Genomic DNA, 20,902 nt, shown 5'->3' with positions numbered 1-20,902 from the left:
CAGAATATGAATTACCAATTTCGTGTCTTATTCTGTATTCCATAACTGAATATAGTTAAATAACTATTGCAGAAAAGCCGCCGCAGTTGATGCTGTTATACGTCATCAAAGTGCGCCGCGAGGAAGTGGCAGATGTCTCTTCGAAACATCACATCAAGTTACGACCTACAGTTCGTCTCGTACAGGTATGAAACATTAGATTCCTGTATGTTTTCTTTGTTCATTTATTGTCGTCTTCCCCATATTTGCGTCAACACGAAAGTAAAGTGACAATTTATAAACAACATGTTTATTCATCTTAACTTCCGCTAGCATTAGCTCCATTTCTACATTGAATAGAACTGCTGTCCTTCATAGTAAAAATGAAAACGAGATTATATCTATCTGGCTGTTTGTTGGACTATTATGTTGAGAAAAATGTCCGCCATATTTTTGCCACAATGCAATCAGGCAATGACCATTCTAATTTTCGCATTATAACGTGCGTAGATTCATTGAATCGTTAAAATATAATACATGACACAAATATATACATTAACGTTCGCTATATTGACCAGTTATATCGAACGTGTTTACATTATACAATCACAGTCTCTCTTAACACCGTCGCCAGAGAGAAAAAAAAACACCACATGCTGTATCATGAAAATGTTATTTTGAACAGATGTTTACAATGGCGGAAGACTTAAACAAAAGTAGGCTATTGTTTGAGAATAAACTAGTTTTGGCATGCTAATTAGCCTCGTTGTCTGCCTCGTTAACAAGCTTACAATGTTTTACCACCGCTAGACACACTAAACATGCTGGAGTTAACTATCATAGCTAATGGGAAATGTTCATGTCAGCGTTTACTGACCTTTAATTTTGGTGTTCACATAAATGCAAAATCATATTGGAGGTATTGCCTCCTCTGGCAGCCACAGTCCCCAAATAGGGATGTGCCGATCGCATATTTTTGCACCTGAGTCTGAGTCACCTGATTTTGAGTCCTGATCTGATACCGACAGAAAAAGTATTTTTTAACTTTTTTAAAATCTATTTCTTAATTTGAACAAAAGTTCTAAAGTTACAGTACCGTACTGTTATCAGTACTTCCTCTTCTGCTTTTATAAAATATATTTTTGTTTGTTTTGGCAATGCCGTTGTATTTGTGTATTTGTTGTTACCTTTTAGCCCTTAAAAATGTGGAGGAAATTTTTTTTAATTTAAAAACCCCATACTTTTCACCCAATTACGATCCTCTGAAAGATGGCCCGATCACGTGATCGGATCGTGGACATCCTTATCTGCAAACATGTTTTACATGTCGGTTGGCCCTCCTCTTCTATGCTACTACCGTCTGTATAGGTATAAAAATAGTCTGCAAAATATCCTGGAGAATAGTCTGCAAAATATCCTGGAGAAAATTATCTGTCCTGGTGTAGAAGGTGAAGCCTTTGTTTTCTTCGATGGGAGAAAAAAAGTTCACAACAGACTCACTTCCATCTCACTGAGCAATGACCGGGGGGGGGGGGGGGGGGGGGTCGTACTGATACAGTTAAGTCATGATTTGGTACGATTTTCGATATGAGGGACACAATTTTTGATTCGATTCAATACATTTAATGCTCTGAAACAAAAAAATGCATGTTTTTTTTTTTTTTTTCTATTTTGCTAACAAGTAAAAATAACAATGCCATTATATAAACATGCATTATAGTGCATAATATTTATGTGCTTACTTCCTACTGATCTGAAGAAATTTTTGTATAAAAGTGCTGAGAACAATTTTTACTGTTTGTAAAGTGAGGCGGGGCACCCTGTTGATTGCTATTACTCTCTTATCAGGTATGTTTACCACATGAGAAAAACATCCTATTTGTAGTCCGAGTCCATCCGTGTTACGTACTGAATTAACAATGTTTGCAGCATTATCTATAGTCACTCGTATCGATTGATTTGGCCTGCTTAACTTCCATTCCGTCATGGCTGTTTTTAATTCATCGACTTAGTATATGAACTACGCGTCCCATTATCACTCTGGTATGATATGAGGATATCTAGTGTGTGCGCGGGAGTGTTTTCAGGCATTAAAAAAAGTTAACAAACACCACAGAAGTCACGTCTGCTCATTACTACACAACACCGGCATTTGACAATCAACTTTCATGAACAGGACGAGTTTGAAGTACAGCGCTCTTAACTTTTTCAAGGCAAAGCTGCGCCGGACATTTTAGCGAGAGAGACGACAAAAATAATTTCGGAAAATACATTTTGGGAGCTTTTCATTTGGATCGAATGTTTTTGCGTATTGAATCGAAGAGGGCGTATCGAAAGGTTCAATATAAAACAACAGTATTGTTACATCCTTACTGTGTACATTTTGATGGTATCTTCTCTCGTATTAGCTGAAAAGCGGCTGCTGGGATGCCGAAGAAGTTCCAGGGCGAGAACTCCAAGGCGGCCACAGCCAGAGCCCGCAAGGCTGAGGCCAAGGCAGTGGCAGATGCTCGCAAGAAGCAGGAAGAGGATGATGCGTTGTGGCAGGAAACAGACAAACATGTACTCAAAAAAGAACAGCGGAAGGTCGGCACTGAGAATGATGTGTAGCACACCTTATACTCATGCTCCCCGTGTTTGACTGTTGTTTGAATTTACATTTTGGCTTTGCAGGACGACAAGGAGAAAAAGAGGTTGGAGGTCTTGGAGAGGAAAAAGGAATCCCAGCGACTATTGGATGAGGAGAATGCCAGGATAAAAGGCAAAGCTCAGAAGGAGGGAGGAAGTGGTGGAAAGGTGACCCGGGCCCAGATAGAGGAGGCTATTCACAGTGTCCCACCGCCTCAGCAGCTCAAGCCAAAAGGTAAACTTGAATACCATGTGCAAGAACAAGTGAAGATAATAGTTTTATAGATATCTAATGTTCCTTCATCTAACACTTTGATACAACAAATCCAAATTTTAATCAACAGACAAGAGTCATCTGGAGATTCCACTTGTGGAAAACGTAAATAGAATTATTCTGGAGGAAGGAACGGTGGAAGCTAGAACAGTAGAAGATGCCATTGCTGTGCTAAGGTAACAATATTTTTATTGTACACAGTCATATTAATAATGACACTATTTTTATAGAGTGCTTTCTTGGCAGGGGTGTCCAAATTTTCTCAGAAAAATTAAAGGGTATAAGGGCCAATCATGTCGATCATATATACTGTATCGTCATATCATACAGAACTAATATATGCACATGTAAATTTCTTGGACCAAGAGCAGGTCAAATCTCTCCATCTCCGAACGATCATGAAGGCTTATATTTTCTGTCGCTTTCAACAAGGCTAATTTCTGTATTTTCATCAACTAAAATGACTGAATTGTACTGTGTTCATTCAATTATGTGTGTGTTTTAAACATGTAGTGTTTGTTCATTCTCTACTCTTATATAGTTTCTTTCTTTTCATGTTTGCGGATCAAATGGAAAAGCACAGATTTAAGGTCGCTTCCTAATCGTTTCATCGTTCCATTTCACATTAAGATCACTGAGTCTTAGGCTCAGCTGAACTTATTGATGAACACTCAAGAAGATTTGGCATGGGAAATATTTAACAGGTTTACTATTTAAAATAACTGTTAACACAAGCCACACCACAAGATACGTTTTTGAGGATACAGTGGTACTTACTAAATTAATTGGTTCTGGGAGTAATTTCATAAACTGAAAATTCCGTAAGTAGAGATGTGTTTTCCGTGTAAATGCCCTAATCCGTTCCATGACCCCCCCCCCCCCCCCCCCAAATTCAGATATACAGTCATGTGAAAAAAATTAGAACACCCTATGGAAGCCGGTGTGTTTTCTAACATATTTAGTCATCTGGATATTTAATATCAATTTGAACAATCTTTACAGACTCACTTTAAAAACTAAACAATTAAAACTGAAACAAAAGATTTTGATAACTTTCTGTAAAAATTTATTTTAAATAAATGTAATTTCTGTTGAGGAATAAATTAGGAACCCCCCCACATTCAATCCCACTTAAAATGGCTAAAATCATACACAGGGGTATCACATGAAGTGCACATGATTAGAACATCATTACCCAGTGTTTTGAAGGGGGCTTGCCTTATTTAAACCTCATATTTAGTTAGTGTGCCCCAGACTGTTGAAGTGAGGGAGAAAACACCATGGTGACATCAAAGGAGCTGTCTGAGGCCTTCAGAAAGAAGATTGTAGACGCTTATGAGTCTGGTAAGGGATTTAAAAAGATCTCAAAAGAATATAAAATCAACTATTCCACTGTCCGCAAATATTCTAAGCAAGTGGAGGACATTCGAAAAAGCTGCCAACATGCCCAGGTCTGGCCGTCCAAGCAAGTTCATCCCCGAGAGCAGACCGCAAGATGCTAAAAGAAGTCTCCAAAAACCTGAAAATGTCATCACTGGACCTACAGCAGGCTCTTGCTACTGTTGATGTGAAAGTGCATGCCTCTACAATCAGAAAGAGACTTCACCAGTTTAACCTTCATGGGAATGTGCAAGGAGGAAACCTTTGCTCTCCAGGAAGAACATGAAGGCCAGACTGAAGTTTGCCAGAGTGAATGTAGACAAAGACCAGGACTTCTGGAATAATGTTCTTTGGACAGATGAATCTAAAATTGAATTATTTGGACCAGAGGTTGCGCTAGACATTTTCGTTGTCTGTCATTTTGACTGACAGGGTCATAAAAATCCGGTCATAGTCTATTTTTACCCGTCACTTAAATTTTTAAAATGATAATGATGACATATTCAATAGTATTTAGTATTCATTCATTTTTAATTAATATTGTAACGCTTGCTTGGCGGCGAAAAATTAGACACGGAAGTCGTGGTATTTTTCTCCCTTTTTACTCTGCTTACCGCCAACAACTCCGCCCCCAAAGAAAAAGAGGCAACGATATAGACCCCAATCGCCAACGTCACACAATGATCTTAATTGTGGTTGTCAGCCCAAAATCTTCTAAATATATATTAAATGCATCTTACCAGATATAAAAAGACTACTACATAGTCTGTGGTGATCGTTTGGTGCCCAGATTTCTTGTCGAATTACAGCAGTCCATCTCGCTCTCATCTTCGGGTCTCTCAGAATATGGTAGAACTTCAAGTCTCTCCGTCTATCTTCTCTGTTACAGCAACCAACCGCCACACACGCCTTCACCATTTTGATTATTAATATTAATGAGCAGAAAAACACGCCGTAATAGGAGGCACGTACGTAGCGGTAATGTGTAAACATGACGAGCTGACACACAATATGGCGGCTCCGGTCAGGGGGGCGAAGTTGTGACGTCATGTGATTGGGGTCTATAAACAGGCGGCAATCTTGTCCATCAATTGGATGACGCGCTGGCACACTGGGTGCACCAATAAGAACCTCGCGTTGATGTGTCAATCACGGTGCCGCCGCCAGACCCCGGTGACGCTACAATATTCTGACAGAAGAGCCAACGACGTCATGCATTGAGAGAGACAATAGCTAATTAATATGCTAACTCGCCACCCTGTGGTCTGGGGTGTGAATTGCAACCTGTCAAAATGACGGACGGACTTCAGTTTTTTCCGTCACCGTTTTAAAAAACCGGTCAACGACGGAAAATATCCGGTTAACGTGACCCCTGATTTGGACACCAGAACAGAGGAATGTTTAGCGTAAACCCAATACAGCATTCCAGGAAAAGAAGCTCATGCCAACTGTGAAGCATGGAGGTGGAAAGTCTATTGGTTTAGGGATGCTTTGCTACAACAGGTCCTGGCCAGCTCACCATCAAAGAATCCACCATGAATTCTATCGCGTATCAGAGGGTGCTTAAGGAACATATTAGCTTATCTGTGGAAAAAATTTAAGCTGAAGCGAAACTGGACCCTGCAACATGACAATGACCCAAAACATATCAGTAAATCCACAAAGGACTGGCTGAAAAGTAAGAAATGGAGAGTCCTGGAATGGCCAAGTTAAAAACCAGCTCGTAATCCCGTTGAGATGCTGTGGGGTGACTTGAAACTGGCTGTACATGTAAGAAACCCCTCAAACATCCCACAGCTGAAAGTATTCTGCGTTGAGGAGTGGGGCAAACTTTCCTCAGACCGATGTCAAAGACTGATAGATGGCTACAAAATGCGTCTGACTGAAGTTATTTCAGCCAAAGGGGGTAACACTAGCTATTAGGTGGTAGAACACCCTAACTTTTTCCTCTGTTAGAATATGCATTTTTGTTTATATATTTGGTTTAATGAGTAAAACAATGTTCATTTTTGTTGTTTACCTGCAATTAAATCACTTTTCTAAGGATAAAGAAAAACAAGATCAGACAATGATATGTGAACAATTCTTAATAGAGAACTGAATATTTAATGGGGTGTATTTTTTTCACATGACTAAATCTTTTATAAAGCATAAAACTGCATCAAAACATTTAACAAATACATGTTCCAATCAGATCATTGCACAATAAACATAAGCATTGTGCATAATGTAAAAAACTAGAGTAAAGCCCCCTCATGGCCGGAAGGGCAAATGAAGAGGTTGCTTGGATACACGCATACACATACATTAGAGGTCCCTCATAGCCAATTGGATGCCAGGAAGATTCTAGGAACTAGCCAATGGCGGAGCAGCTATAAGTATGTTCAGTAAACTCGGGGAGCTGCGAGTAGCAGCCCATACTGTATTTTTACGTTTCCTATCTTGAAATTTATTTCGTAACAAGGCAATATTTTCCTGTAAGTAGAGGTACTACTGTATCTTTTCCCCCAAGATCAAATCAGGCCTTTGCTGGCTTTCATCGGAATCGGGGTCAATTTTGCACATTTGGAAGTGACTCGAAGGCATGTTTAATGTCGCCAACGTTCCTATCTTTCAGCATTGCTCCTGAAGACCTAGATCGCCACCCGGAACGCCGGATGAAAGCGGCTTTCACGGCGTACGAGGAGGCCAACATGCCTCGTTTGAAGATGGAAAACCCCAACATGCGATTGTCTCAGTTAAAGCAGCTGCTGAAAAAGGAGTGGATGAAATCTCCAGAGAATCCCCTGAATCAAAAGTTTGCTGCTTACAACTCAAAGTGAAGGCACTGACTGTCCTCTATTCCCTGACAGTGTTAAACTCCAATCGGAAACTCTTATGCATCTTGGAGACTTTTAGTGCAAACTCATCATTCATCCCAAATTGAGTGTTGCCCAACAGAATGTTATTTTGTTCGTTTTCATACTTCAGCCCTTTTCACACTGCTTTCCGTTCAGAATTCATCTAAGACAAACATTCTTGACAATTGGTCCAGCTCCCCTCATTCATATCTCCCCTCATTCATATAATTTATGCCCATGTCTGGTGTGACATGTACCGTACTCATGTCAAACAGCTCCATTTACTTCCAGGCAACAGGATAGGGAAAATGAGTCGGATGTCCCACTCTGTTCCGAACTTCACACTAATGTCCTTAAGTGTCGTGTGCCTCTTTTACACTTACGAAGCTGTAAAATTTGCTGGTAAATTTCAATATCCTGATTTGTTAAAGGTGAGAAATGGGCAATTTAGATGGACACTTTGATTAGTGTGAAAGGTACTTGGACAAAAAATTGTTCATCACCAAAATGTTAAAGACTAATAACGTAACATGACATTCTAATGACTTTGTTTTAACAGGTTGAATTTCACATGAACACTAAAGTTGACGTGAAGCAACTAGTAAACATCATTTCTTCATGCAGTGTGCCCGTTAGGACAAAAGTTATTTTTTTGTTACTCTGTGATTCCTATTAACAGAAGAATTTTCAGTTCTTGCCAGCAACTTTTTTTTTTCAATTTTCAATCATCTGTTTTTGATGTTGACCCTTTATGCTAACTGCACACTAGGGTGCCTGAATGGAGCATCCTTCATAACCAATAGATTGTGTGGCCATTGGTGTGCTGCGATTTTTAAGTTTTCATTTTCCCTGATATTAAAATGGATGATGACATCTGAATTGATTCTGCTGTATGAGTCAAGATTTAGTGAGACAGCTTGGTTAGACGGTTTTGATTTTCTTGACACAAACTTTGGCCGAAAAAAGATGATTTTCATTCAAATATTGAAGGAAATATAATTTATAATAAACATGGACACACATTCTGAATGTGTTTACATTGGGTCAGCTAAAACGTTGCTGTCACCCACAAAAGGATTTCCGTTTTGTTTTTACAGCACGGCAACAACCAAACACAAAGCTGCAGAGTCAGCAGACTTGCAGGCTTTGTAGCTTTGCCTCATCCCAAAAAAAGCAATCAATGAAAAATCTTTTGAGTTTAACCCGTTGGCTTCCATTGACGTGGTTAGACATCCCACCTGTTTAAACTCCCAGTTTAAATAGATGGGAAGTCCAATTGTGACAACCTCATTTAAAGAGTTTTTAAAAAAAAAATTTTTTTAAAGCCACATGATTGGATGCCTATCATTTTCAATGGCACTGAAAGAGGAGTGAATTCAAATTTGGTCTTCAAAATGAACATGTTTTCCAGAGTTAAACAAAAACACAACTTTTTTAGTCCCTTTGAATTTGATAACAGTGATAGATGTACAGTAGTTTGGAATTTATCTCTGGGTGCAAATAACTGCTTTGGTGGTAACATTTGCTCATCGTGAGAAGTCCTTGTTCTCATCAGTCTGATGCATTCACAAGCCGATTTAATAATGGACACTTTTGTCCAGCCTTACGCTTGTGTCGGGGCAGATAAGAGATTCTGGCAATGGCCTTTGAACAGCCGAGCATCAATGACGAGTGCAACTGATCTTTTATTTGCCACTTTGCTTTGAAAGCAAGGTGGTTCTGCTGATCAGTGGAAGCGCTGATGTCTTTGAGCTGGGGCTTGTGATCTTATACTTTCACGGTGTGTCCAGTCTGATGCAGGCTATTGCTTACATCTTAACCTGTCGCCATTCCCGCCCACTTCCATGCATTTGCATGGCAACCCTCTACTAGGCCAGCTGCCCTTATCCTTTCTTCACACTGAATTCTAATTATTACTTTCAAAGGAGACCGTTTCCAAAGTACCTTGATCAAGTGTGCACACCGGAGGAGGAAGCACTCATTCCCTCGCCTCTTCTGAGCACTTTGGTTCTGGAGGACTTCCAAGCAGGAACCCTCCACTACTCTGCAGAAAAATATCACAAAGACGGTAAGGATTATTTTTCTTTGGTGGGTTTAATGGGGATTGTGATTCAATTAGTTTTTCAAAATTCGACTGAAACAGTGGCAATTCCAAATTTTAGTGCATCTTATCACATACTTAATTCATTTTCAAATTTCCCACACTGGCCTTTTGTATAAATGTTTATCTGAAATGTTGTTTACAAGACCCTAACTCAGTTAGCTAAAGATAATGGTTTCTTAAATATGCAGAATTGTAATTTATACTGTTACACGGTAATGATTTATTTTGCCCAATTGTTGTTAAGAAACAGCTGTATGGAATAAATTGACAGGTCCATTTTCTTAGTTTTTTTAAATGAGTGTTAAGCAAAAGAATCACAATAGTCCAAATTTGTCATGCTCACATGTTTTCTCCATACAAGGTATGCACAATGGCAGCACACACGCATGCTGGATAGTTTACGTACTACTACTAGGCTACTACAAAGACAGCGTGTTATTTCACCTACAGTGTGTGTTGGAGTTTTTATATTGGAAATAAAAGTGCATGTGTATTATAATGCAAATCCCTGCAACTAGACGAACACATTTGAAAACTAAAAGAGCCAACATGTCTCGGTTTAACGCCCCCTTTTCACAACACTAAAATGAATTGCACATGAATATCCAATAGCGCTTTGCACAGCGGCAGTTCAACAGCAACCACAAACAATAATATGGCTATAATGTAAGCATGTCTTACCTATTTAAAGGTAAAAAAGACAATCATTTTCATTTTTGACCTCAAATTGATTTTTAGAAAATATTGCTGTTTTTGTAAAGAAAAAATTGCTCATTCGTTTTTGTGCCATGTGAACACCTCCTCTGCCAACAGCAAGTTGTCAAGTGGTGTTATTAACAAAAAAAAAAAAAAAACTTTTTCAACATATATATTTAATCCCCAAAGTTAAATACGCTATTGTTTTAATGTTTTTTTTTTGTTTTTTTTTTTCCTTCAAATTTTTACCAAAACAGCTTTTTTCCTCCCAACACCAGGGAGTGCTGCAGCACCCTAAGCACCCCACTTTCTGCTCTACTGAATGTCCTGGTCAGAAATTGTGTTAAAGGGAGTTATTTAATGGACATGTACACAGTATACTAGCTGAATATGATATGTAAAGTGTCAAAAGACTAGTTGCATGACAAATAATGAAAATACCTCCTAGAATAATAACAATCCTAAATGACTTAATTCATTTCTTTCCCCCATTTGTTTTGACAAAAGTTAAATGTCTATCATCTTCACCCACACCCACACGCAATAGAAAATGGTCAAAGTTTATGTATTTATCACATGTCAGTGTTCTGTGATGGGTTAAAAGTAGACTCTAGTACATGTAAACACACAGCATAATTAATTTCTTTCCATATCAACCTTGTCATTGCGTCTCAGCTTTACAGGGATACCATGAGGTTAATTCTGGTTAAACCCACCAATGCAACACGGCGCCTCGACACAACAGGTCAAATGTTCCGTGATGATGATCATGATAGTATCACCTCGAGACATCCATCGCACCTGACCAAACAAGCTGAGGGGATGCATGAAGAATACTCAGAAACAGTAAGGGGAATGACTACACCAACTCAGGATAAAAATCTTTGTTGTGCTCCTTCTGTGATCCACGGAACTTCCAATGGAGTCATTCCATCCCCGAATGTTTCTCCTCTGAAGTCACAGCTTCAAAAAGAAGACATGACGATATCACAGCTGAGGAATCGGGATTGGCTGTTTCTTCGTGGTCAAGTTAGCAGTGAAGAAGCTGCTTCTGGCTCCTCAACAGCTCAAAGACCAGGCACTGACATGAGACATCCAAACCGCAATGACACATGTGTTTGTTCCTGTCCTGATGCACAGCAGCAACATTCAGAAATATCAGCCTTTCAACCACTGTCAAATCACACTTCACTTCAGAGTTGCCTTTTGCACAAAACAAGTCTTTCAAGTACATCCAAGTCACACTTATTCTCTCCAAGCGCACAACTTTCTGACAGTGGCCAGGTTTTTCCACACAAAACAAATCAAAGGGATGTCTTAAAATTTGCAAACAAGCATTCAAGTGGTAGTTTCACGGCTCAATTTAGCACCCAAAATGAACAAAAGCCTCTTTTCCAACAACAAACTTGCAATCATTTCACAGATGCCAATTCAAACTTCAACATCCCTCTTTCCCCCGATGAATTTCCAGAGAAATACAGGAAAACTTCCCGACATTCTCAGCCTATCGTGAGTAGTGAGCCCAACTGGGGAGAAAAGCTTCAGGATCATGACAAGCAACGCGCACGTTACTCTGTCAGCGATGGTGAATACTGGAAGTCTCGGGAAGATCACCCTGTCATCCTCAAATGTGGCCATCTCTCATCCAACCATGTGACCAGGACATCCTGTTTCAAGAGGTCTTCTACACCAGCAAATAACCATAGTATGCAGTCCTTTTCCACCAGCCAGTATAGCTCACTTGACCATCAAGACTTTCTAGAGGGAGCGACAAGGACACGATACAGTCAGGTACATGATTTATATAAATGTATATGCTGAAATCTGTGCTGACTAGAATGTGAATGGGCAGACAGGCTTGCCAACAAAAGCTTCTTAACCATTACCTATTTGTCATGACATATAAATGGTGGATACATTTACTTTATTTCAAGTACCTCCGCTTGTGGTTGAAACCTTTTGGAAGGGGGCGGTTGTATTTAGTTCCGTTTGTGTTCAAGCTAACTCAAGAACGTATAAAGGAGTTATTTTCGAACTTGCACAACATTATTGAAATATGAAATGTAAGAGATTACATTTTGGGGTAATGAGGTCGAAGGTCAAGGTTCACAGGGTCAAACTGAATTTGTATGTTTTTATTCAGGATAACTCTAGAACAGGGGTGTCAAACCGATTCCACAAAGGGGTGCAGTGGGTCCTGGTCTTTGTTCCAACAGATCCAGCACAAACAGTTCAACCAATGAGGTTTCTGCTAAAACAAGCAGCACTTGACAGCAATCAATTGATTACACTTGTAAGATACCAGCTTGGTGAAAAGGTATTCATCTTGTTTGGTTGGAATGAAATCCAGCACCCACTGCAACCCTTTGAGGACCGGTGTGATCATACGCGGAGATTAAGGGGGTGGCACGTGGGCATAACCCCCTCTGGTGGCCGAAAATGTCATTGCATGTAATTGAATGCCCTACAGTGTATATGAATTTAAAATTGAGACTTTGCCGGTAAAATGTTGTCTATAAAAGTTGTAAAGCAGTAAAACAAACAACAAAAATGAATGAAATGAGCAGAAAAGTATATTTATACTGTGAATGAAATGAACAGAAAAGTATATTTATACTGGGTCAAAATGATTTTTCGAACATACCATGTGACTAGCACCTTACAGACGCCCATTTGCTTCGCTTAGCCAAAACCACCTGAGGACAGATTCTGGCTGGAATATTCAGTCAAAAAAGATGCAGCGTCTACTACTCCACTAAGGAAGAAAAACGTGCCCGCATACACACGCACATAGCTGGGATGCCAGTATTTAGGAGCATGGGCTAAACTCCTATCCAAGCATATATCTTGTAAGTTAATGTTATTGCCGACACTGCGTTTCGGGGTCATAACATGTTTTGCCCCCCATGCCACAAAAGTCCACCTCCGACTATGGGTTTGACACCGCTGCTTTAAAACAAATAAAATCATTGATTGTATATTTGTGTTAAACATACTGTATATGACTATATACTGTATATGTCATAGGTAAGACTTGATATACAGTGATCCCTCGTTTTTCGTGGTTAATGGGGACCAGAATCCGCCGCGAAAAGTGAAAAACTACGAAGTAACGCCCCCCCCCCCTTTTTTTAGTTGTATTTTATGTCTTCCATGTATTTACTCAGATTACTCAGAGATACATACAAAACACTTTTCCCCCAAAGTATAATAACAAAAAAACTTGTATATGTATGTATATATATATATTTTTAAATGGTTTTGAAGCACTTCAAATGTAATAATTAATGGGACTGTAACACGTTTTAAACGTGTTACAGTCCCACCGAATTATTTTTAAACAAGAATAAATAGACACCCAATCCATTTGGGGAAAAAAAAAGTACCACAATGGTTGTCTTTGTTAAATGCTTCATTGAGTGAGTCCACTCAAATCTGCTCAAGCTGCTCACTTACACAGAATGAGTTGCCACAGCAACTGTTTAACAAGTTAAACGCTGTTGACACATGCGGCGCTTTTGAAGTTTCGGCTTACGAGCATCCTTTGGAAGAGCAAATCTTCACTGTCTGTCAATTATCACTGCCTGACCAAGAAAAGCGGCAGGAGTGAGAGTGAGAGAGTACGTGATCGGATCGGGACAGCTCTATAAAATACTGCATTTATTATTTTTTTAATTGGAAAAAAATCTGCGATGGACTGAGGTTGCAAAGTTTGAAGTGCAAAGTAGCGAAGGATCACTGTATTATATATTATACATATGATATAACTTGTTATATTTTGAACAGGCAATGCTAAGCAGGCAAAATCTGTTTTCTTCAGGGAGACAACCCCCCCCCCCCCCCCTTTTTATTACATTCATTCTATCGTCCTATACTGATTGTCCTTTCTTTCAGCAACTTAGTGAATCCAAACTCTCGCCTCCAAAACATGTCACCTCCCCAGAAGTCACAGGAGGTGGCCTCCTTGGCAACGGTGATGCTGTGGGGTCACTCGTAAGCCGTGACACTGTGAGATCCAGTTTGATCGATCTCCAACCAGGACAGCAGCTTCTTCACAGCACCCTCCTGGAGGACGCCTTCTCCAAAGTCCTTAGAGAGGATACAAGTAAGGCTCATTGTGACACCAGGGAGGAAGGTAATATCCCACAAAAGAAGGACATCAGCTTCAGATTGGGTCAGCGCAGAGCTCTTTTTGGGAAGCGCAAACAACTCAGTGATTATGCACTGGTCTGCGGGATGTTTGGCATTGTTGTCATGGTTATTGAGACTGAGCTTTCTAGAGGATTTTACAGTAAGGTATAAAAACTGCAACATTAAGTGTGAACTACATTCATTATGCTAATGGGTTTGTCCTCTTTTACAGGATTCGATATATTCTTATGTACTCAAAGGCCTTATCAGCGTTTCTACGGCTATTTTACTTGGTCTTATTCTCATGTACCACGCAAGGGAAATCCAGGTAAGGTGGTGACCGTGTCTAACCACATTGTAGTAATTATATTGTTTGATTCATGGTTGATTTTTAAAAAGACGCAAATGTTCCTAGAATTAAAAACAAAAAAGTGGTACTCCACCTCTCAAAGTCAGATCCGTAAACTAAAGCTCAACTGTGACCAAATAAAAAGTAGATGGTTAGATTGACTAAAAAGACACATTCAGGTAAACACACACTATGGCAACTCATTGTTTGTTGCAGGATGCCGCCGTAAGGTGTTGTTTTGCTTTCTTTGATTGTAATGTGACCTTTTGTTTTAGATTCAATATACAGTGCCTTGCAAAAGTATTCGGCCCCCTTGAATCTTGCAACCTTTCGCCACATTTCAGGCTTCAAACATAAAGATATGAAATTTAATTTTTTTGTCAAGAATCAACAACAAGTGGGACACAATCGTGAAGTGGAACAACATTTATTGGATAATTTAAGCTTTTTTAACAAAATAAAAACTGAAAAGTGGGGCGTGCAATATTATTCGGCCCCTTTACTTTCAGTGCAGCAAACTCACTCCAGAAGTTCAGTGAGGATCTCTGAATGATCCAATGTTGTCCTAAATGACCGATGATGATAAATAGAATCCAAATGTGTGTAATCAAGTCTCCGTATAAATGCACCTGCTCTGTGATAGTCTCAGGGTTCTGTTTAAAGTGCAGAGAGCATTATGAAAACCAAGGAACACACCAGGCAGGTCCGAGATACTGTTGCGGAGAAGTTTAAAGCCGGATTTGGATACAAAAAGATTTCCCAAGCTTTAAACATCTCAAGGATCACTGTGCAAGCCATCATATTGAAATGGAAGGAGCATCAGACCACTGCAAATCTACCAAGACCCGGCCGTCCTTCCAAACTTTCTTCTCAAACAAGGAGAAAACTGATCAGAGATGCAGCCAAGAGGCCCATGATCACTCTGGATGAACTGCAGAGATCTACAGCTGAGGTGGGAGAGTCTGTCCATAGGACAACAATCAGTCATACACTGCACAAATCTGGCCTTTATGGAAGAGTGGCAAGAAGAAAGCCATTTCTCAAAGATATCCATAAAAAGTCTCGTTTAAAGTTTGCCACAAGCCACCTGGGAGACACACCAAACATGTGGAAGAAGGTGCTCTGGTCAGATGAAACCAAAACTGAACTTTTTGGCCACAATGCAAAACGATATGTTTGGCGTAAAAGCAACACAGCTCATCACCCTGAACACACCATCCCCACTGTCAAACATGGTGGTGGCAGCATCATGGTTTAGGCCTGCTTTTCTTCAGCAGGGACAGGGAAGATGGTTAAAATTGACGGGAAGATGGATGCAGCCAAATACAGGAACATTCTGGAAGAAAACCTGTTGGTATCTGCACAAGACCTGAGACTGGGACGGAGATTTATCTTCCAACAGGACAATGATCCAAAACATAAAGCCAAATCTACAATGGAATGGTTCAAAAATAAACGTATCCAGGTGTTAGAATGGCCAAGTCAAAGTCCAGACCTGAATCCAATCGAGAATCTGTGGAAAGAGCTGAAGACTGCTGTTCACAAACACTCTCCATCCAACCTCACTGAGCTCGAGCTGTTTTGCAAGGAAGAATGGGCAAGAATGTCAGTCTCTCGATGTGCAAAACTGATAGAAACATACCCCAAGCGACTTGCAGCTATAATTGGAGCAAAAGGTGGCGCTACAAAGTATTAACGCAAGGGGGCCGAATAATATTGCATGCCCCACTTTTCAGTTTTTTATTTGCCTGAAATGTGGCGAAAGGTTGCAAGGTTCAAGGGGGCCGAATACTTTTGCAAGGCACTGTACATCCAAAATTCAATGTGAAATTAATGTACATAGACATTATATATATATGTTGTATTTTGGTGGGGGAAGTGCTATATAAATCGTATTGTCTAGTATTAAGTGACCAACCAACATTAGGGTTTACCGGGGAGGAGAAAAATCTACGTATGTAGAAAATACAGAAAGTAGGAAGACAGAAAATCCCAAGCTTTTTAAGTGCAGCAAAACTTCCTACCAAACAAGTAATAAATAAATAAGTTACTGCTAACGTACGGAACTGGGAAATCTAAGAACAAGTAAATGAATAAAAGAGACACTTCCTTTTCTTAGCTCTTCATGGTGGACAACAGTGCAGATGATTGGAGGATTGCCATGACCTTTGAGAGAGTTCTCTTTATTGTGTTGGAGATTCTCGTGTGTGCCGTCCATCCCATCCCGGGACAGTATGTGTTTAATTGGACAACTCGACTGGCCTTCAGTTATAACACATTGGTGGCGGACGCTGATGTCGACATTATCCTATCCGTGCCTATGTTTCTGCGCCTCTACCTGATTGGCCGGGTCATGCTCCTCCACAGCAAGCTCTTTACGGACACTTCGTCTCGCAGCATCGGTGCCCTCAACAAGATCAGCTTTGACACTCGTTTTGTTATGAAGACTTTGATGACTATCTGTCCTGGTACTGTTCTATTGGTGTTCAGTGTATCCTGCTGGATCATCGCAGCATGGACTGTGCGCATATGTGAGAGGTATAAACAATAGACCTATTTCCCACTTATTAAAGCCCTACACATTGTAAATGTTACTAAAATGAGTCGTAACCTTACGAAGTGTTTTATGTTTTCCTAAGGTATCATGATGCACAGGGGGTGACCAGCACCTTTCTTGGTGCAATGTGGCTGATCTCCATTACTTTCCTGTCCATTGGCTATGGTGACATGGTACCTCACACTTACTGCGGAAAAGGAGTGTGCCTGTTAACAGGAATCATGGTGAGATTCATGGCAGTCGTTCACCTGTAGCAGACCTTCATGGATGTTAGACTTTATGTAAAAACAATATGCAGTATACCCAAGCAAAGGGTTTATAGTGGCAGTAATACACGCATTTCTGATACTGGATACATCCTGTTACCCATGTGACATCCATTGTTCACAGTAGTTACCGGGTTTTCACAAGCCAGCGTGATTTACGTGTTGCATTGCAATCAGTCATACTGAGAGGTATTTAACTCTCATGAATTGGCTCTATGCAAGGCATTCAGCATTTTCTATGGAAAGGTCAGTGATACGTTACTCGTTTTGTTACTGTGCATTTACCGGAAGCTCACATACAACTTTACACTCACTGTGGAAGTGCTGCACACATAGATCCCATTGTTTAAGGGGCTGTTCAGCTAAGTGTTTACTGTTCACCGTATATGGGTTTTTAACATCCGCACACAGTGTAATGTTGACAGTAGTATTCTGATTTGCTCTGGATACACTCTTCATATTCTTGAAGCAAAAGATGTATATTTTGTTGGGGCACCCAGCATTTTTTTCCACTGCTGCATGACTATTTTTTACCCCTTCCACTTATTTTCTTCAGCAAGGTTGCCGGTATTCGTTTGACTGGACATGCAGTTTGTTTGACTGATAGCTGACAGTTTTCCAAATATTAGACAAAGAATTACTGATTTCAAATGTGAATTGAACAAATTTCATGCAAGGTGTACTAATAAAATATTTTCTGGTGTAAAGAAAAACAAAAAGATGTCTATGAAGACCTCTCCTATGACACAACAACTACAGGCAGAAATGATGTAAATAGATCTTTTAAACTTTTAGAAAGAGTCAATTTTAAACATTTCAAATAAAAAAACAATTGGTTAATAGATTTCAATTTTCAACATGTATTTACATGACCATCTCTACAATAAACAGTAAACGTGGTCTAATTATCCACTGCTTCGGTCATTAGGGAGCAGGTTGTACAGCTTTGGTGGTCGCTGTGGTTGCAAGAAAGTCAGAACTCACCAGAGCCGAGAAGCACGTCCATAACTTCATGATGGACACTCAGCTCTACAAAAAGGTCAGTGTGTTTTATCTCGCAATGCAATGATCACCAATAAAAATCTTAAAAGCCTCAAATTACAGTCCTGTTTTGCCCACAGGTAAAAAACACAGCAGCCAATGTGCTGAGAGAGACATGGCTGATTTACAAACACACTAAGCTGGTGAAGAAAGTTGATTATGCGAGAGTACGCCACCATCAACGTAAATTTCTCCAAGCCATCCATCAGTGGGTAAACTCCTCATATGAAAAATTCTAGGGTTAAGTCAGTATAACATGAATGTACAGTGATCCTTCGCTACTTCGCGCTTCAAACTTCATGCCTTCAGTCCATCGCGTATTTTTTTTTTTTAATTAAAAAATAATAAATACAGACAAGCTGTCCCGATCCGATCACGTCTGTCTCCCTCCTGCTGCTTTTCTTGGTCAGTCAGTGCACTGGAGTTGATTATTAAAGTTACTGATGATTGACAGACGTTGAGATTTGATCATACCAGAGATCCTTCGAAGTCTAAACTTCAAAGTGCCGCATATGTCAATCATCGTTTAACCTGTTAAACAGTTGCCGTGGCAACTCATTGTGTGTATGTGAGCAGCTCGAGCGGATTTGAGTGGATTCACTCAAGCATTTAATAAAGGCAAAAAATTTTCGACTTTGTTCTCTTAAATAATTTGGTGGGACATTAACATGTTTAAAACTGATCATAATTATTACATTGGAAGTGCTTAAAAACCATTTATTAAAATTATATATATATAGATAGATAAGTTTTTTTTTTTCTTTTAATTATACTTGGGGTAAAAACATGTCTTATCTCATATCATTATATCATCTCTTTCCAATGCTAAATCTGAATAAATACATTCAACACACACAAAGAAATTAAGGGCGGGGGCGCTACTTCACGGTGTTTCACTTATCACGGCGGGTTCTGATCCCCAATGACCGCAAAAACAAGGGATCACTGTACTTACAGTGTACACTATACAGATGGAAAGTATGTTGCAAGGTTATTGAGTTAATTACAATTTTCTGTACTTTAGCCTTGCTGAAAATTTAAATTGAACTGCCCATATGTATATTATAGTAGAAGTACAAGTAAAACAAGAATATGATTAATGCTGGATATTTTTTTTTCCATGTGTAAGACTGCGTAAAGTAAAAATGGAGCAGAGGAAACTAACTGACCAGGCCAACACCATTGCTGACCTTGCCAAGGTACTTGCAGTACACTGATAATATTTTACTTTCTGTAAAACTGTTGAGCACACACAAGTCCACACAAAAACAGCGCAGATTCCATTTTTCTTCATGTACAGTGGCTAACAGCTAAATTTCAAATTATCAATGGCTTTGCAGAGTTCCATATGTAGCAGCAGACACTTAGGTAAACAATAATATGCCCTAAATAAAAGTGAATTTTCTGTAACGTGTCCCCTTTAAAGTTTCTGAAGGTGTGTCAGTATATCTTATTGGCCAGTAAAAGTTTATTTTCCCCATATCTTCAATGATTCTCTAGACTCAGAACATGATGTACGACTTGGTGTCGGAACTGCAGCATCGAAATGAGGAGCTGGACAGGAGGATTGTAGCCCTTGAAGAAAAATTGGACTCGATGCTGCTCAACGTGCACTCACTTCCTGATGTGCTTTCTCAAGCAATAACTAAAATACAAAAAGATTTTCTCGATGACCTTGCCTGCCGTGTGCACTTCCTGTCGTCTTCCCTGAGTTCTGAGTGTTGTTCTGTTCCAGCCAGGCCACTCTGTCAAGGTCCAACCTCATCTCACACACCGTATGGCTGATAGGCCTCAACCTTTGGAACAAAAAAAGAAATGTGCAAAAAGGACTGGTAAATTTAGGAAATTTTACAACAAAGTGCACATTTTGACTTTATTGAACTCAAATTTCACCTTGAAATTCCCCATAAATCCTTGATGCCAAACCTGCGAATAGAAAAAAATGAGTTATTTATCCATTTGTTTTGTTCCCAAAAGTCCATTATGACAAGAAATTTATGCTTCCACTACCCTATGTGAACTTCATTGTCTTTGTTTTGTATTTGTGTTGACAAGGTAAAATACAGTCCTCAACGTACATAAATAAATACAACCCTTTTGAAAAGTTAGATTTTTGCACCTTTCTTATTGGACACAAGAATTTTCATATTATAATTGGTTTCACCTAGAATTTTATCAACTAAAATGGAGATAGTTTTAGCAATGGTAATTGAATTTGTTGTATTGTGTGTAAAGATTTACAGACCTCATTTGTTATCAGTTCCCCACATTTGTGGGAGATTTTTAAGTTTACCATTGAAAATGTAATAGAAAAGTCATCCAACCCGAGTGGTTCGTAAACATTTCTCATAAAATCTGAGGTCTGATCATTTCAATGCTAATTCTGGGCTTCCTGTATGGTGACAATATGACGTCCCATATTTCTCAAATGCATCCATAGTGACCATTTACAGGGCAAGAGACCATTTTTTGTAATAACAAAAACAAGACCTGACGTCCACATACAGTGAGGAGTAGAAGTATTCACATCCCTTGTGATTTTGCAAGTTCGCCCGCTTAGAAAATAGGTAGAGGTATGAAATTTCAATCATAGATGCATTTGCACTCATACAGACATAATCTAAAAAAAAAATCCAGAAATCACATGGTATGATTAA

General features: G+C 39.4%; 2 protein-coding genes across 6 annotated transcripts; both read left to right on the top strand.

Moving 5' to 3' along the window:
* Positions 1-53: 53 nt before the first annotated feature.
* On the top strand, positions 54-7,984 carry ccdc124 (coiled-coil domain containing 124). Its single transcript, XM_057840496.1, has 5 exons — positions 54-185; positions 2,388-2,565; positions 2,653-2,842; positions 2,952-3,057; positions 6,879-7,984. Exons 2-5 carry the CDS (start codon positions 2,407-2,409, stop codon positions 7,081-7,083), a joined length of 660 nt encoding a protein of 219 aa, XP_057696479.1. The 5' UTR covers positions 54-185; positions 2,388-2,406; the 3' UTR covers positions 7,084-7,984.
* Positions 7,985-8,120: 136 nt separating this feature from the next.
* LOC130918627 (small conductance calcium-activated potassium channel protein 2-like) lies at positions 8,121-20,353 on the top strand. Of its 5 annotated transcripts, none has more exons than XM_057840480.1 (10): positions 8,121-9,169; positions 10,577-11,692; positions 13,796-14,197; positions 14,265-14,360; positions 16,501-16,919; positions 17,021-17,162; positions 18,133-18,243; positions 18,326-18,453; positions 19,375-19,444; positions 19,746-20,353. In XM_057840480.1, exons 2-10 carry the CDS (start codon positions 10,592-10,594, stop codon positions 20,028-20,030), a joined length of 2,754 nt encoding a protein of 917 aa, XP_057696463.1. In that variant the 5' UTR covers positions 8,121-9,169; positions 10,577-10,591; the 3' UTR covers positions 20,031-20,353. The 5 variants fall into 5 exon arrangements, 4 of the variants coding, with proteins under 4 accessions (XP_057696463.1, XP_057696465.1, XP_057696464.1 ...); XM_057840482.1 differs by having other exon boundaries at positions 8,121-11,692; positions 16,501-16,613; positions 16,749-16,919; XR_009063794.1 differs by having other exon boundaries at positions 8,121-11,692; positions 18,326-18,457; positions 19,746-19,810.
* The last annotated feature ends 549 nt before the right edge of the window (positions 20,354-20,902 follow it).

The sequence above is a fragment of the Corythoichthys intestinalis genome, chromosome 7 (assembly GCF_030265065.1).
Source record: "Corythoichthys intestinalis isolate RoL2023-P3 chromosome 7, ASM3026506v1, whole genome shotgun sequence".
Lineage (NCBI taxonomy): Eukaryota > Metazoa > Chordata > Actinopteri > Syngnathiformes > Syngnathidae > Corythoichthys > Corythoichthys intestinalis.
Note: the sequence above shows the minus strand (reverse complement) of the source record. Positions and strands in the feature narration are given on the sequence as shown.

Bases quoted from the DNA above. Each gene is read 5' to 3' on its own strand.
- ccdc124 (XM_057840496.1), top strand. From the start codon at position 2,407: ATGCCGAAGAAGTTCCAGGGCGAGAACTCCAAGGCGGCCACAGCCAGA. The intron at 2,566-2,652 runs GTCGGCACTGAG...TTGGCTTTGCAG, and splicing joins TCAAAAAAGAACAGCGGAAG to GACGACAAGGAGAAAAAGAG. The intron at 3,058-6,878 runs GTAACAATATTT...CCTATCTTTCAG, and splicing joins GATGCCATTGCTGTGCTAAG to CATTGCTCCTGAAGACCTAG.
- LOC130918627 (XM_057840480.1), top strand. From the start codon at position 10,592: ATGAGGTTAATTCTGGTTAAACCCACCAATGCAACACGGCGCCTCGAC. The intron at 11,693-13,795 runs GTACATGATTTA...CCTTTCTTTCAG, and splicing joins CAAGGACACGATACAGTCAG to CAACTTAGTGAATCCAAACT. The intron at 14,198-14,264 runs GTATAAAAACTG...CCTCTTTTACAG, and splicing joins CTAGAGGATTTTACAGTAAG to GATTCGATATATTCTTATGT.